The following is a 16,471-nucleotide window of genomic DNA, read 5'->3' as shown; positions in this document are numbered from 1 at the left end:
TAATAATAATACATTTAATTTAGAGGCGCCTTTCAAGACACCCAAGGTTACCTTACAGAGCATATAGTCATCATAAATCGTTTTAAAAAAAACAAGACAACATTGGCATGAATCACATTTTAGAAGGCATTTGCAAAGCGATCAATACAAGAATATATAAGACAAAAAGGTTAAAAGAGAAATGTCAAATACAACGTTAAGAAGGTAAATATACTAGTGAAGCCGAATAAAGAAGACCTCAAAATGAAATTGTCCCGATGCATGTTGTTACAACTCAGTTACGAATCACCGGAGGAATGTGGCGATCAGGACCAAGCCTACTGAAGGATGATTGATAACAGGGATCCAAGATAGGACTAATCCTGATCTTATGGACTGTCAATACCCTTCAAAAGAGAGACTGTGATGATACTGTAATTCTGAGACATGGTTCTATTCTCGAAGAGCAGCAATTGGGCTCATTAATAAACACACTTGTACCGTTTTTATTCAGAATTAAATTTAGTATATGGTGAACTCTTGGGAAGTCTGTTTCAATGTGCATAAAATACCATGACGTCTGTATAGCTATATTATTTATAAATGCTAACATTTAGACGTACTAACTCATTGACATTGATTGTATAAACCAGAATGTGTTCTGTATACGAGATTCTTACCAGTACATTCTGTCCAATGCTAAATTTGTATATATGTGTATCTATTCATGTGTATATGTACATATGTGCTACTAAGCAGGCCCATTAATAGCCTGCAGATACAGGCTATTATAAATGTGTTACAGTGTAGCATTTCATAGACACAAAGGCTGCATCACGTGGTGTCAAACGTTCAAAGAATAACTTGTTGATTCCAGCCAATCACGTTGTATGAGTCATTACGCAGAACCATAAACACTGGCGTGGGAAACGTATATCATTAGTGACTTTCAGAAGGCGGTATAACACGAACGTGTCAACCAGCCGAGGCTAGTTTTAATATTTGGTAACTATCGAAGGTAGCGAGTGAGTCGGATCGATAGGGCGGGTACACACTACTAGAGCGCCCCACTCCCCTCATGTCTTGCGTAATAGCGCAGATACTTGTGACTGGCCGGACGAAGCCCCGCCTGTTTGGGGGCAACTTATGACTGGAGTTTACAGGGCGGAGCTAGTCACCATAAGAGATAAATTGTGTGGGGTACAATAGGTAGAGTCGGGGACGACACGGTTCTTTTACGTTTTCCTGTGCGCGGACTGTGTCAGTGGTCGGCGCGAAAAACTAAACTCTTCTCAATCCGATTTAATTGAAAAGTGAATCCAAAGAGGACTGTAACATGTCGGCCAATAAAGAAGCCGATGGTGGATGGAAGACGTTTGTGTGGAATTCAGAGAAAAGGGAATTTCTTGGACGGACTGGAAGCAGTTGGTGTAAGTAGCCTACTTATGTCTCGAAATCACTCGTAATACAGATGAGTATGTGTGTAATACCATCGATATTAACACACGACACCAGAGGAACGGTGAAACGCAATAGAAAAAGGCGCTTCATTGATTCGTGTTCGTGAAACAGCACCTGTTAGATCCTACTTTGGTTTTTGAAATGTAGTGTGTCGTGACTCCAATTATCAATGGGACGTGTGTGGTTGCTAGGCCGATAAATCAAAGATAAATGTCGATAAGGTACCATCAATCCGTAGCCCCACACGTCTGGCCGATCGCTATGACATAAAAAGGTGTGTTAATGGTCAATTGGTACTATTTTTTTATTTTTACTATTAGGCTATGGGGCTGTGTAAGAAACAAAGTGAGATTAGTAATAACGAGTATTCATTGGACCTAACGTTACCAACGTGTGAAAGGGAACAAGATTAGACTACTGGGCCTATAGACCATACGACTATTTATCGATTAGCTTTCGAAAAAAGGCGTCCTTTCTCAAAAAGGTCATTTTGAAGGGCAGTCGGTCTGTCAAGATTTGTTTTCTCCCAAATCCAATATTTGAAGTTGAGTCACTCATTCTCCGAGTGCGGACTAAGGCTGTTTAAAAAATGTTGTCAAATAAAGCTTTTTCCCCGACCGAGGACATATGAAATGGGATTGATTGATTCTTGGTGAATAATATCGATGTCTGGTTGTATTTCGCCACAAACAGCGTCCAGGCCCACTCCACAGAGGTTGAGTTTTGGGGTTACAACGAGTACACAACTAAGTGTATTGTTTAAACAGAAACGTCCCCTCACGACACGTTGTCGCCGAGGTCTGATTTCCGTCTCGGTGCCTTCGCATGGCGGCTGGATGGTAGATCACGACTCACATGTCCCCAGGGGCCTCCTCCATCACAAAGTTTTTTTCTCTCCCTCCGTGTAAAAAAAAACTTCACAAGGTCGAACGCGGGCATTATCATTTGGTTTCCGAATTCTCTAACCAATCCTTTTCCGCCTTCGTGCATCGACAGCATGCCACATTTAAGAAAAGTTGTGCAATCGCCGATTTTATCTGAACGCAACAGGTAGTCGCTTTAAAAAAAAAAAGTCGACCTTCTCTTTTTATTGAGAGATGACGCAGATCCGCCGCCGATTGAGGCCCCGATCACGAACGTATGTAGTTTGTCCGCAAAAGGATTTGGCGTGATGAGAGAGAAAATGGCTGTTGCGTCCCTACATTACCAACAGGGATGAGTTTTATACTTCGTATTCTACCTGTAGGTTCAATGAATGAACTTATTTGGATTCAACAAGTAGCCGTACCTTAAAGATAAAGGGCAGAGATACATTTAGAAATAGAGAGACATCGAGAGGGAGGAGCAGGGAGGCAGAGAGACAGAATGATATAGGGAGAAATGAGGGGAGAAGACGAGAGAGAGAGAGAGAGAGAGAGAGAGAGAGAGAGAGAGAGAGAGAGAGATGGGTGATGCTGAGAAGCACCCATCATTGGTGTGGATGGGGGAGGTGCTCTCTATTCAAAGTGATCCATAGGGCTGTGCCAGCAACACAGGCCATGTGGTTTAGTTTCATTTCCATTGATTGAATTTAAATGTTAAAGCATCCGACCTGCAACACTGCAACTGCCCCACTCTGACATCATCGCCTGTTGATAGCCACGATCTCCGGTCGAAGTAGTGATGAATAATGTACAAACTTTGTTAGAATGATGTAGCGCATTACTCTTGGCCTTACAGGTCTAATAGGAGTTAATGTCGACCATTTTGCGTTGTATTCATGGTGCACTTATGCCTATACCAGAGTATCTGGTTGTTCCCTACCTATTTGTATTTCAATTGCCATCCCTTTGCCTTTTTCTCTCCAAAAGTCAACAAACCTGAAACTCTATTGTGTGGCTATCTGTTGACATGTTAATGAGTTCTGTAGCCCCCCCTACCCTTCAAGCAGGCCAATGCTGAACACAACATGTAAAATACAATCTACCATTAAAGATGTCTTTTTGATAAAGACAATGCAGTGCTTGGTTACTTATTTAGTTGGGTGGTGAAATTAACTCACACCGGCCTTGCAGTTAACACAAACCCTTAATATGGTAAAAGAAAAAATAGAGTTTTCTAGTGAGTGACACAAAATCTTGAGCAATGCAGAATGGTCTGAGTATTTGTCATGGGCGTGGACGGCATATTTCCAGTAAAGATTTATGACCAGGTCACCCTGGTGACAAGTATTGCGAGAATATAGGCCTAAGCATGTAGCCCAAATTTCCCTAGGATATAATGAAAGTTCATAATTTCTTGTATTTGGCTACACAAGAATCAAAACATCAAAGATAGCATAGTTTTGATAGCAAATACCACACTTAATATCTAGTTGGCCAACAGTTTATTTAACCTGTGAAATTATTATTACCAATTACTTTAGCAAAATCCGACCAAATCTCATGTTAATTTGCTTCCATTGTTTTAAACAAATATTGTATGTTGAATTGACTAACTCTTTAATAGCACACTTGTATATAGAGGTTAAATAGGAAACTTTTCTAAATGCATCAAACACATTCAAAAGTAGATCCCGGGACTAGTACCACAATATATTTAAATGTATTTATGTATCTGCTTTGGAAAATAATATGCTGGTCATATTAGTATGACTCATAGGTTTCTAAACCCTAATTCTGGTGGCGTTACACAGTTATAGACTTTGAAGCCACTGATGCTAATGCCGTTCAAATGGCGATTGCTTAATGCTTAAGATAGTGATTCAAGGGCTGGCTCTTGAATGTTCACTGTTCGGTGAATTACCATTTGCAACAGGACACAGAAGCAGACATCTATTGATTTGCTTTCCACGGGCTTCCAATTAAGTAGGACATTAGCGGTTGAATGGCATTTGCTTAATGACCTATCCCTTCTCAAGGACAGTGTTGGTAATTTCAACTGAGTGATACTTGTCAACTGTAAGAAGGATTGATAACTTTGATTAGCTGGGCCCAGGTTGGTGCATGTTTAAAACAGAATCACGAAACAACCCACGCACGAGAAGCATGTTGACCCTTCCTTTGCTGAAACATCGTTTTTTTTCTCTCTCGTTTCTCCACAGTTAAAATCTTACTCTTCTACCTTATATTCTACGGATGTCTGGCCGGCATCTTCATCGGGACCATCCAGGCTCTGCTGCTCACGTTGAGCAGTTACACGCCCACCTACCAGGACCGAGTCGCACCCCCAGGTACCCAATACCTACTGTCTAACACTTATCATCCAGACCGGCTTACACTCATCATCTCTGCTTTCTAACACTTTACCGACTTACACTTATCATCCATACTGTCTAACACTTTACAGAATTACTGTCTTACACTTATCCCTACTTTCTAACACTGAGCCGACCTACACTTATCCCTACTTTCTAACACTTAACCGACTCACCGTTTTACCCTTATCAGACTTACTGTCTTAGCCTTATCATCCCTACTGTCTAACCCTTATCAGCCCTACTGTGTGTACACCAACTCCTTCGGAGCTCATATTGACTGTCAAACACGTATTCATACGTTGCCATATGTACCGTCTAACACTAAATTGATCAAACACCTATTACTCGACTGTCTTAACACTAGCTACTCCGACACCTCCTCTTTTCTGAAGTCTTACACAAAGTCATCCACACCTTATACGTACTGTCTGACACTTCTTTCCTCTCTATATGAACTGTCTAACACTAAGCGATCCAAACCTCTCCATACGTATCAACGTTGAAATGATCAGAGACTTTTTACTGTACTGTCATAACACCAACTACTCCAAAACACGTTCTCTTATTGACGGTCTAACCTAAACTCCTTGTCTAAACTCCTGTCGAATATGTACTATTCTGTACCTCTCTGTACAACACTAACAGTTTTCTATCTGTCTAAACTACAATGTACAGCCAGCACAGATCAAGCTCAGTAACGTTTGTGTGGGCATTTTATTCACATAATTGCTCGGGATGTGAGGAATGTTAAACACACTTTTGATTCAAAATGACGCTTATTCGTGAGGTGTTGTTGCTATGCATCCTGTTGCTGCCGTCTGTGTGTGTGTGTGTGTGTGAGAGAGAGAGCTGCGATGTGATTTGGCTGCTGCTGGCTGGCAGGAGTCTGACCTTAGTTTCGGCCATTTTGTCCTTCACTGCTCGCAGCCAGTCAATGGCTTCCCCCTCAGGAGTCTGTTGAGCCTGTTATACAAACACCGCACACTTTTGTGTTCAGCAGAACTCAAACGTCCATTTGTCATGTGAACGCATCGTTAACGTGTTAGCCTCGGCCAGAGTCACGTCAGACCGGTTTCACTTCGTTCTTGTTTGGGTGGTTGTTGGGAACTCTTTTTTTTTTTCCCTCAATGAACATTTTTTGTGGATTTCGTTTTTTCCCTGTTGTCTTTCGAAAAGTGTGAATCCTCACACGCACACCCACGAAGGATTTATGGGGCGAGACATAATGAGACATCTGTGCGCCAGTTTGCGTGTGCATGCGTGTGTGTTTGTAAACAGCCTTGCGTCCCCTGCGAAGCTCACGACTAGCGGTAGCGGCGTGTGTGTTTGCTTGGCCCATGCTGAGGCCCTCTGGGTATTTTTAGCAAGGCATTGTAAAGGAGAGAGAGAGAGAGTCTCTGTGCATACGGCCACGAGCCTGCCTGCCGATTCCCCTGTCGGCCATTTCCTCTCCCTGTCAACTGACTCTGACTCGACGAAGTCACAACCAACACAAGTAGGTGTGGAGCGCTTGGAGCCAGGCTGAGTTTCCATTGGTGGGCAGATAAAGGAAAGAGCTTTTTTTCTCTCTCTCTCGTGCTCTTGTCGGTTGGTTTGAGAACCGCCCCCAACCCCCCCTTCTGGCTCTCTCTCGCTCTCTCTCTCTCTCTCTCTCTGTCTCTCGTTCCAGGGCTGAAAGTTTCCATTGAGAGAGAGAGAGTGCCGGGGCAAGAATGATAGGGGGGGGGTTTGTTCAACTTTTAACGAACAAGGAAGTCAAATCAAAACAGAACCGAGTGTCCTTGTCTCACTCCTCATCTTTCCTCGGCAGCATTCTTCTTCCTTTTCCTTCTCCTCGTCCCAGTTGAGACATTGAATGAGAGGATTTCCGTGTTTTGGGAGCTCCTGTAAGATCTTCTCCCACATTGTCTGTCCATGCCCCGCCCCCTCAAGGCTGAGGCCCGTTGAGAACGCTGTCTGTGGAAAATTACTGCAGCAACACCTCCTGCCCCCCCTCTTCCCCCCCCCCTGTAGTGTTCAGCATTTATTCCATAAATGTCACATGTCTGTTGCTGCAATAATGCGTTGAGTAATATTTCCACAAGAGATGAAAATAGGATTTTGTAATTTGTGCATTTACACTCAGTGCCACGGGAGGGAACTACGTAACGATTATGAACGCCCAGACACCACGACATTACATACAATGTTGGAACAGGCGGCATGAACATTGCAGCCGTGTTCCTTGAGTAACTCCTGTGCCGTGTATCCTCCAGGTTTGTCGCACACCCCGCGCTCTGAGAAGTCTGAGATCGCCTTCAACATGTCCGACAAGACCACGTACGAGAAGTACACCAAGTCCATGACCAACTTCCTCGAAAAGTACAACCCCGACCTGCAGGTGGACGCGGGAAAATTTGATGACTGTCCAGGTAAAGTCTAATTACACATATATATATATATATATATATATATATACAGCTGTCAATCGTCCTCTACAATCCCATTCAAATTTCATTCTTTATTATTTTGAGTGTCTGAAAAAAATCAACATTTTAATGCTACAATTTAACCTATTATTTATATTTACTATGTACCTATACACTGTATACACATATGCATTGCCAAAGCCAATTTTAACATACTAACCTAGAGTGCATTCTACCAATTAAAAATGTATTTTTAAAATTATAGGCACAAAATGATATGATAGACAATTATTTGATATGATATAAACGCCAACTCTCGACGGCATTAAGCCAGTGAATTGATCTGTTTTACCAATCACATTCGGGTATCTTTGTCAGTCACCATGGACTGTACATAAGTTGTAGGACATAGCAGAGATAACAGCCTACTTACCTTTCTCACACAGTGTTCTTAGTGTATCCATAGTGGTAAACCACAATCAGACCTATTATTATCGCTATCCGTTACATCTCGATAGCAGTCGACTCGGCGCTACAAGCCAATTTTTAATTGCACCTCGGTAGGGGAATACAGGTTGCTGTTTATAACATGACGGTGTGCATTTGTATCGCAACAGTTTCACTTTAAATAGCAACATCGTACGAAAGAGTGAAAGAGACTATTTTAGGTACTTTGAATTAGGGTTGCCGCGGTATACGGTATTACCGGTGTTGAGGCCAACACCGTTTACTCTGTGTTGCACACCGGCAACACAGAGTTTTTTTTGGTTTTGTTTTTTGTAATAATAAAAAAAATCGGCAAAAATGAATAATATAATTATAATTAAGAAAATTAAAATGTGTATAATAGGCCACAGTTCTGCTCTGTGCAGGAGAATTGTCGCGCCGAGAATTGACGTGCTTCCTTACAAGACCGGTAACCATAGCAACGCCGTTAACAAACCCAGCGAAGCCCAATCCCTACTTGAGCTCCCTGCGCTACGGCCATCCGGAGGCGCACAGAGCTTTTGGCCGTGATATTATAATTATATTATACTATATATATACTATTATATATAGAACGTTATAAGACGCCGAGAATTGGCGCGCTGCCAGCCGCAGTCACCGAGTGTGAGAGGAGAGTTGACGGAGAAGATGGCGGTTGACCTATAGTTTCAAAGTTAATACCGTTTATACCGGTAATACCGGTGTTGACACGAGCGTATTACTCGGTGTGAAAATGTCCACACCGCGGCAACCCTACTTTGAATGTTAATTTCCGTGGGAATCTGGGCACCTCTGCTGCAATCTGTCCTCATGTTGTCCTAACCAGGGAGACATCCACGCCATGTGTATGTGTGTGTGTTATAACTGACGCTGTTCTCGCATGTGCTCCCTCGCCAGGCACGCCATCCGCGCCAATAAAGCGCAGGGACCTGGAGACAGACAAGACCATGCGCAGGGCCTGCCGCTTCTCCCGCGACCTGCTGGGGGTGTGCTCCGGTGTAACGGACCCCACCTTCGGCTTCAAGGAAGGCAAGCCCTGCCTCATCGTCAAGCTGAACAGGATCGTCAACTACATCCCCAGGGTGAGTCTCCCCTCCCCCACATACCCGGGTGCCCCCCCCCCCGGCGCCACCTGTCCCGGCTTGTTCGAGAAAGTTATTCAGCGTAGTAATGACGTCTGGGATTAGAGAGGTCATTATAATGTAATCGATCATGTTTTTAAACTGTGTGTTATTATAAGACCGACATCAAAGAGTCTAGCATTTCAGATGTACTGATGGTACACAGTGTACTGGCACGATCACTGCTCACTGCTGATTTAAACTCGGACGCCTGTTATAGATACGCCTGATTTTATTTAAAAGGTGTATTCAACTGTACTAGGTATTTCATGTCGTTGTGAGATAAGACAAGACAGACGACAATGAACAGTTTCACGTCGCAAGTGATGTTGATGGCAGAAAGCCATGGTGCTCGGCCAGCAAGTCTGATCAAATCCACCAAATCTCTCCCCTCTAGCCCGTACAAGACAACGCGACCCTGTCCCCGGCTGTTCTAGCCAGACAGAGGCCCAACCTGATCCCTCTGCACTGCCAAAACAAGGTACGGTGCTTACGATCTCAAAAGGCTTCAGGTCGCCCAAGCATATAGTACGCGTTTTGTCCAAACTGTCACCTCATCTTATTCCACCGTTACAACAATAGCCGACATCAAGTGGTAAAATCTCGGGCGTTTTTTTTCCTTTTTGCAGAGAGCAGGGGAAGAAGACCTAGTCGGCGAGATCAAGTACTACGGCTTCGACGGCGGCTTCCCGCTGCAGTACTACCCCTACTACGGCAAGCTGGTGCACCCCCAGTACCTGCAGCCCCTGGTGGCGATCCACTTCACCAACCTCACCATGAAGACGGACGTGCGCATCGAGTGCCGCGTGTACGGCGACAACATTGACACGAGCGAGAAGGACCGCTACCAGGGACGCTTTGACGTGAAGATAACCATCTCCTTATGACCCCCGACCGCAAGTGCCCCCGCCCAGTCTCCCGCCGTGCCCCTTCAAACACAGTTCTAGAAATTAAAAGTAAAAAATAAAAGAGAAAATAGTAAAAGTCGAAAAAATTCAATAAAAAGAGTTCCAATAAACAAAAGAAAAAAAAACACGACTAGTCTTGAAAACGAAACGTTCACGCTATACAAGACCTTAAAAAAAAAAATTAATCTGTGTGCTTTACACTAGCTTTTTTCTGTGTATGTCGAAGGGGGTTAGAACTACATGAGGAGTTAGCAATACACAATATTTATTCTAATGTAAATTGAGAAGTATTCCTTGAGCCAGGGGGACATGTTCACCTATTACTGTAAATTGCGATTCCACTACTGATATGTAGCGAGCTGTGTGTCCGTCTCCAGTGTCTCCCCGATGTGGTCTCCCCCTCTCTATATATATATATTTTCGGAGTGTTCAGTGCTGTAGTCACGCCACTTATACTGGCCTTCCCATGCTTCCCTGTCTCGTGTCGTTTGCTTAGCTTTAGTGGTCCAAGGTGTGTGCGTGTGTGTGTGTTTGTGTGCGCCTGTGTTCGTTCTCTGTGTGCAGGTGTGCTAATCTTAGCGTGAGCGTGTGGATGTTGTCATGTACTTGTACTAACTGAAATACTGGCATGGTACTCTCCCCATGTGTGAGTAAAAAGGACTGCACTCCCTGGAATCTCTTCCTCCTAGATGATGTTGTTGAAGTATATGTGTGTACTTGCTCTCTCTCTGTGTTTTATTCACGGTTGGCCACGGGCAGTGGACAGGGTCTAATTCTTTCTCTCTCTATCTATCTATCTTTCTCTTTGTCTCTCACTCTCACTCTCTCTCATTCTTCTGTTTATTCCAATTTCAAAGCGGAGCCGGATATCCCACGCTCAGAATAGACAAATCCGGCCCAATATTTTGGGTCTACCGTGTGCTAACGAGCAGTTATCGCAACCCAAGAGATACAATGCTGGCCTGGCAGTGCCCGGGTGGTGCCAAAAACTTGGCATGGATTTTCACTTACTGACCGTGGGATTTCTCACTTCTTAAAAAATAAAATGTGTAAACTTAGTGGGTCCAGTGTGAATGAGTATCACTTCTGTCCGAACATGGCAACTCAATGCTTTTAAAAATCTTTTTATTTGTTTTCACGTTTTTTGATTTTAGAATTTATAATTTTTTTTGCTGGAGACATCACATGATGTTATGTAACTTTCTATCGAATGTTTTAGCCATTTCCATGGTTGAAGAATTGTATATTTATGCAGTTGTACAATTTTTTTTTTGCAAAAAGAAAAAGTGTAACGTACGAATGCAATACCAAAGTGGCTGGTGAAAAAGATCATAAGAAGCAACGCAGTGCCCATGTAGTAGGACGTCAAGTTGGTGTAACAGTGCTTAGAGTCCACGTGGAACAACACAACACCATTTACTCTTGTCACTTTATTTAATCTGGTGAGACTGAAATAATTAAACAGAAAAATAAGCCTGTGCTGAAGTCTTAATAAACACATTCAGGAGTGATTTTCTAACAAACTTTTTTTTGCTTTAACCATCTAAAATCTTGAAGAAGTACTGCACCTGGAAGAAGAAGGAGGAAATGTATTATAGAAATGAACCACTTTATATTGGTGATTAATATTGATACAGTACAAATGGGGGAGGGAGGATGTAGCATTAATGTAAAGTGTACTGATAGCTGGATATGAATCTTTACATAAGATAAGACGTACTTAATTAATCCCAAACGGGAGGGACAGGAACATACGTGGAACTAGTATGAACGAGGCACAAGGTGCTCTCGATAGTTTCTGGTGGTCGTTCGGGAAGGAAGTGTGGTACTCGGGGCAACCTTTACGGCAACTATGAACTACCAAGCGGGAATGTGCCCCCTGCCCCCTTCCCTCCGCCTGGTCCCAGGCTTAATGATTAACAAGGACACGTTTGTCCACTGCCGCTCCACGGATCAGGAGCTACCCTGAACAATAGTGCCTAATGAATCACGCCTGCTCACTTGGCTAAACAATGGCTCGCTTCACATTCCACCCCCCCCCCTCTCCTCTCTCTCTGGTCCTAACCAGTGTGATCTATAAGGGGGGCCCCCTCCGCTGGCCCACAGGGGAAGTCATGGGACCCGCTTCCCAACAGCGCATGAAACGCTGCACTGAGCTCGCATCCCCGCTGCCACCGCCGGCGGCCGCTTCAAAGGAAACGCTCACGTGTTGCGTGTGCGTCGGGTGACGCCATGTGAAACAGCGCGGTAGTGTGCGTGAGGGCGGGGAGAATGTGAGTGGGAAGGGGGGGGAGGGGGGGTGACGACCGGCCTACCTCTAGAAGTGCGTCGTCGGGGAGGTCGGTGCAGTGCACGGCGTTCTGGACCTTGTCTTTGCCGTACAGCGCCCGCAGCGTCTCCGGTCGTAAGTGGCGTGCGATCTCCTGTCGAGTTCAGGGACAGTTGGTTAGTTAGGAGGGGCCTGCCTCGCTTTGAATGGGGCCTTCGGGTAGAATCTGAATACAGGACAATGTCAACTCATCCATTAGGCAAACCACACTGACAGAATATATGAATCGTAAACGGTGCCAGGGGGCGGATGGTTTGATTCAATCAAACCTTTAACCCGGGCAGTGGTAATGCCCCGGGCTGCCACCCAGAACAGAATAACTACAGTACACACAATACACTAAGGGAATATGGGTCTAGTCTAAGTGATGAATTGAGTCTATAACATGCAACTCTTGCTGTTGGGTACGCCCTTTGAGTCCATTGCAATGAACTGCATGCGAGAGCAAAGAAAAACCTCATCCTGTACCAAGCACTTCCCCATTAAGTTCAACCCAGCCTGTTTCAACACAGGAAACAGGCTGGGTTCAACAAAAACAACTAAAGTCGTTCTGATATCTCAGACCCTTCTTGACATCTAGATTGCGTCCAATGCAATATCTTTAAGAACTGCAGGGATATGTGATTGGACGGCAATGACAACGAGGACACCATGATCCCTCGCTAGCATCAAATGCCGCTTTTCCACTGCATGGTACCAGCTCGACACGACTCGACTCGACTCGACTCAGCTCGCCTTTTTTGCGTTTCCACCGCGATCTAGTACCTCAAGTGGCTGCTTTTTCTAGTACCGCCTCGCTCTAGGTTCCAAGCGGCTGAGCCGATGCTAAAAGGTGACGTCGGCAGACGGCCGGCCACTGATTGGCCAGAGAGTGTGACGAAGTCACGAGAGCGACATGGCAACCATGCTGGTAACGATAGAACAGCCATAGTAGCGCCGCAGCCAACATATTCCACTTCTTCAACTTGCCAGCTAATAATACGAACACGAATACCATCGCATCGATGTTCTCCATTGTTGTTATGTGGGTTCTGTCCATGTGTGGGTTACGTAGGTGTTGTTTGCGTCGCGTACAAAGATACGTCACGGCCCTTTCGCGCAGACGACCCCGCCCACGTCCCGGAGGTACTATTTGCGGTGGAAAAGCACCCGCGCTGCTACCGTGTCGAGTCGTGTCGAGTCGTGTCGTGTCGAGTCGAGCTACATGTGCGGTGGAAAAGCGGCAAAATACAACCAAGCCGAATCCATGCCACGGCTAGGTAGCTAGCCCAAAGCTAACCACCTGTCATTTCCTCTCAGAGGTCAGGTTGCCAAAGGAGAGAGAGAGATGTCTTTTTCTTATGAGAATAAAATGGCAATATTCCCATTAGGGCTTCGGAGTCCTCATAAACCAATAAAACAAATATGTCACACCCCTCAATTGTGTCGCCATGCCCCCCCCCTCCAGACCGCTGCCCATTCAGAGCTAGTGGGGGTGTGGCGCGCGTCTTCATTACTCGATGACCTCCACTCAAGGACACGTCTTCATTTCACATCGACCTCGGCCACATGACGGACACATTCTGAAAGGGGAGTGCGGCCGTTCGGCTCCCAAGGTCAACCACCCTTTTGTCTTCCAACGCTCAGCCCTTTGTCTGGTGGGAGAGAAGATCCTCCCAACGGGGACCCTTCTGCTCAGGTTTATGTTAACCCGGTGCCTGGCGTTAGACTTACGACCCTGTGAGACATCACGGAAGGGGGTTATGAATGTCATGCGTGTAATGTCTCCCGTTCCCCCAGCATGCAATGCCGTTGGAAACAGGAGAAGGTGAATGATGGGTTTGGCAAAAACACCACCGGTGTCACTGTCACTACACCGTCACCTTCTTGGCTGTAACTCATGTCGAGGCTGCTGTTGCTGCTGCTTCGTCATATCAGGCCCTGGGAAACATCACCACACGGCCGCTGCCCCTGCCTACCAGGCTGCTGCACTTAGCAACTGCGTCGACTCCATTTTGTTCATCAATTGTTTCCATGGTAAAGTCATAGCCTCCAGAGATTTATAAACCAAAAGACAAAAGGCCGGAAGCGGTGTGTAAAGAGGACATAAACCTCTTCCTCAACAGACGCCGACACAATGTCTCTGGTCGCTGCCTTCCAGGGACACGTGAGGAAGGGGAACAGCAGAAATAATAGCTTAAAAGGCAGTTTAGTTACGCAAAGGGGCTCAGAATAAGGACATAAGTCCTGCGGATCTGGTATGGACTCTCAGGAATGGTAAAAACAGTGGGTCAGTCGCTGGTTAGAGTGGAGGAGCTGGGAGCTGAAACCAGAACAGGTCAAGAAACCAGTCAGGTCACACTCGAACAAATAGAAAATATTAGGTTGATAATAATTAATAATTTTATCTTACTCAATATAATTAACATGATTGATACTATTCACCTGGCCAATAATATACGTTTGATCCATAACATAAACATGACACACAGGACAGTCGATTCTCTTTCCCTCTCTACATGGTTTGAGTCATGAACAGAGCACAGAGCGGCTGATTTGAATGTGACTGGGGAGGTTGGGGCGTGGCGTTATGTTTGCATATCTACTCTACTGTTGCGAACAATGGACCGCATGTAGCTGGTGGTGAAGGCCACTCTCTAACATCAGCAATCTGCTCACTCATTCATTAACCGGATCATGGTACATCAATACCAACCATGTATGTTTTGCGTCCACACTAATAAACGGTTTGTTAATAAATAGTTTGTTAATAAATGAGCAAACAGGCCAGCACTGAAAGAGAGCAGTTTAAATACGGTAGAAAGCAGTTTAAAAGACTGTTGTTTTGGTAGAAAGCAGTTTAAAAGATTAGTTCTGAGAGAGAGCGGTTTAAAATACTGTAGTTCTGAGAGAGAGAGAGAGAGAGCAGTTTAAAAGACTAGCTCTAAAAGAGAGAAGTTTAAGAGACTGTAGTTCTGAGAGAGAGAGAGAGAGAGAGAGAGAGAGAGAGAGAGAGAGAGAGAGAGAGAGAGAGAGAGAGAGAGAGAGAGAGAGAGAGAGGTTCAAAAGACTGTAGCTCCGAGAGATAGCAGGTTAAAAGGCTAGGTCAGAGTGAGCAGAACAGCTCGATGGAGACCAAAGTCAAAGCTACAAAGTTGTTTTTCACACAGTGTCTGTTTTTGATTCTAAAACGGTTCAAAAGAGATCTGATCCAAACAGCTAATATTCTTATCTCAAACTATACCCCCCCTTATTTTAGATTAAATAACGAAACATGGGGAACATCAGGACCGATGGGGAAGGCAGCGGTCTCTTTCATGCCAGAGGTCTTATTATGCGTCGTGACAAATTAGACTTTGGAAGAAGAACAGAGGATTCTTTTCAAAAGAATGATAGCGCGGTGCGTGTTTGCTGTTGTCGGTAGCGGGTCATTAAAGTATCCTCCTAGCTCTCTAATCTCCCATCTGCCGTGCCAAGAAGACGATGTCAGAGTGCTCCTGAACTTCTTATCTCCAACCTCTACTGGCGGCAGGTGCTCTGATTCTCTCAGCCGGCTGCAGTTCCCCAGGGACCTCTAGGGGGTGCTGGTGGTGAGCACCGGTGCTGCCAGCCTCCCTGGAGATCATAGTATGCATTAGTCGCGTGACTTCACCGGTTACCGTGGTAACGTCCAAGCCCAGCCAAGCCCGTGGTGGGTAGGTAACCTTGGAGCAGAAGCCAAACAGCCAAACTCGCCGGCACGGTGTCCACAGACGACTTAATGGCCGACCAACCAACCAAGTTAATAGTTTCAACAGGAAGATTTACCAACCCAACTGCGGCATTCAATGGAACAAATAAATACCTTGATCTGTATAGCACCTTCAAATACTTTGTTTTACAAAATTCTTCAAATAGTTTCTAAGAACATAAACCTGTGTATATTATTAGATATAGATAGTTATTTCAACTATTTAAATAAGAATATTGTCTCAATGAAGCTGTGATTGTTATTACAATCTAGCATTTGGCACACTGCGAATAATAACAGTTGAAGAAGATGAAAGATAACAACATTACAATGCCGGTTATGAATATGATCGATATGCATTTGCTCGTTGACCAGATGTAATGACGGCCGGCTGCATGCAGTGGAGGGTCATGTGACCTGGCCCACCGTCGCCCAGCAGATAACTTCCTAATTCCTGTCACACGCACCCACACACATCATATCATATATCCTTTCACAATGCACCACACAATCTGTATATTCAGAAATCCCATCAGAGGTCATATCTCAGACCTTGATTCATTTACCTCCTATCCTATGTCCACCATAACTTATCATACCACATATCAAATCACATACAACTTGTATCAGACCATGTATAACATCATATATCACATGAATACAACTGAACAAGCCTTTTCTAGCTATTGAAGAAGGGGTATTTGGTGTAGCAACACTGTCATGCTCTACTTGCAAAGAATCTAAAGTGAGCTTTTCATTGAGATTAAAACTCAGAAAATAGGTTATATTGTTAAAGTAACCACGGTAACCGACGGGCTTGGGGAACAAGGGC

At 44.7% G+C, this 16,471-nt stretch overlaps 2 protein-coding genes across 3 annotated transcripts in view; one reads left to right on the top strand and one right to left on the bottom strand.

Moving 5' to 3' along the window:
• Nucleotides 1–1,121: 1,121 nt before the first annotated feature.
• Nucleotides 1,122–9,662, top strand: atp1b1a (ATPase Na+/K+ transporting subunit beta 1a). The gene is made up of 6 exons (XM_056604375.1): nucleotides 1,122–1,409; nucleotides 4,523–4,651; nucleotides 6,934–7,089; nucleotides 8,470–8,654; nucleotides 9,091–9,174; nucleotides 9,323–9,662. Exons 1-6 carry the CDS (start codon nucleotides 1,316–1,318, stop codon nucleotides 9,578–9,580), a joined length of 906 nt encoding a protein of 301 aa, XP_056460350.1. The 5' UTR covers nucleotides 1,122–1,315; the 3' UTR covers nucleotides 9,581–9,662.
• Nucleotides 9,663–9,687: 25 nt separating this feature from the next.
• nme7 (NME/NM23 family member 7) overlaps nucleotides 9,688–16,471 on the bottom strand; it is a 21,978-nt gene continuing 15,194 nt past the window's right edge. For both annotated transcript variants that reach the window (XM_056604371.1, XM_056604372.1), the window contains 2 exons: nucleotides 11,917–12,024; nucleotides 9,688–11,169 (listed from right to left, as the gene is read on the bottom strand). In XM_056604371.1, coding sequence (XP_056460346.1) covers nucleotides 11,137–11,169; nucleotides 11,917–12,024 — 141 coding nt within the window. In that variant the 3' untranslated portion in view covers nucleotides 9,688–11,136. The remainder of the gene's footprint in view (nucleotides 11,170–11,916; nucleotides 12,025–16,471) is intronic.

This window comes from Gadus chalcogrammus, chromosome 12 (genome assembly GCF_026213295.1).
Source record: "Gadus chalcogrammus isolate NIFS_2021 chromosome 12, NIFS_Gcha_1.0, whole genome shotgun sequence".
Taxonomy (NCBI): Eukaryota; Metazoa; Chordata; class Actinopteri; order Gadiformes; family Gadidae; genus Gadus; species Gadus chalcogrammus.
Note: the sequence above shows the minus strand (reverse complement) of the source record. Positions and strands in the feature narration are given on the sequence as shown.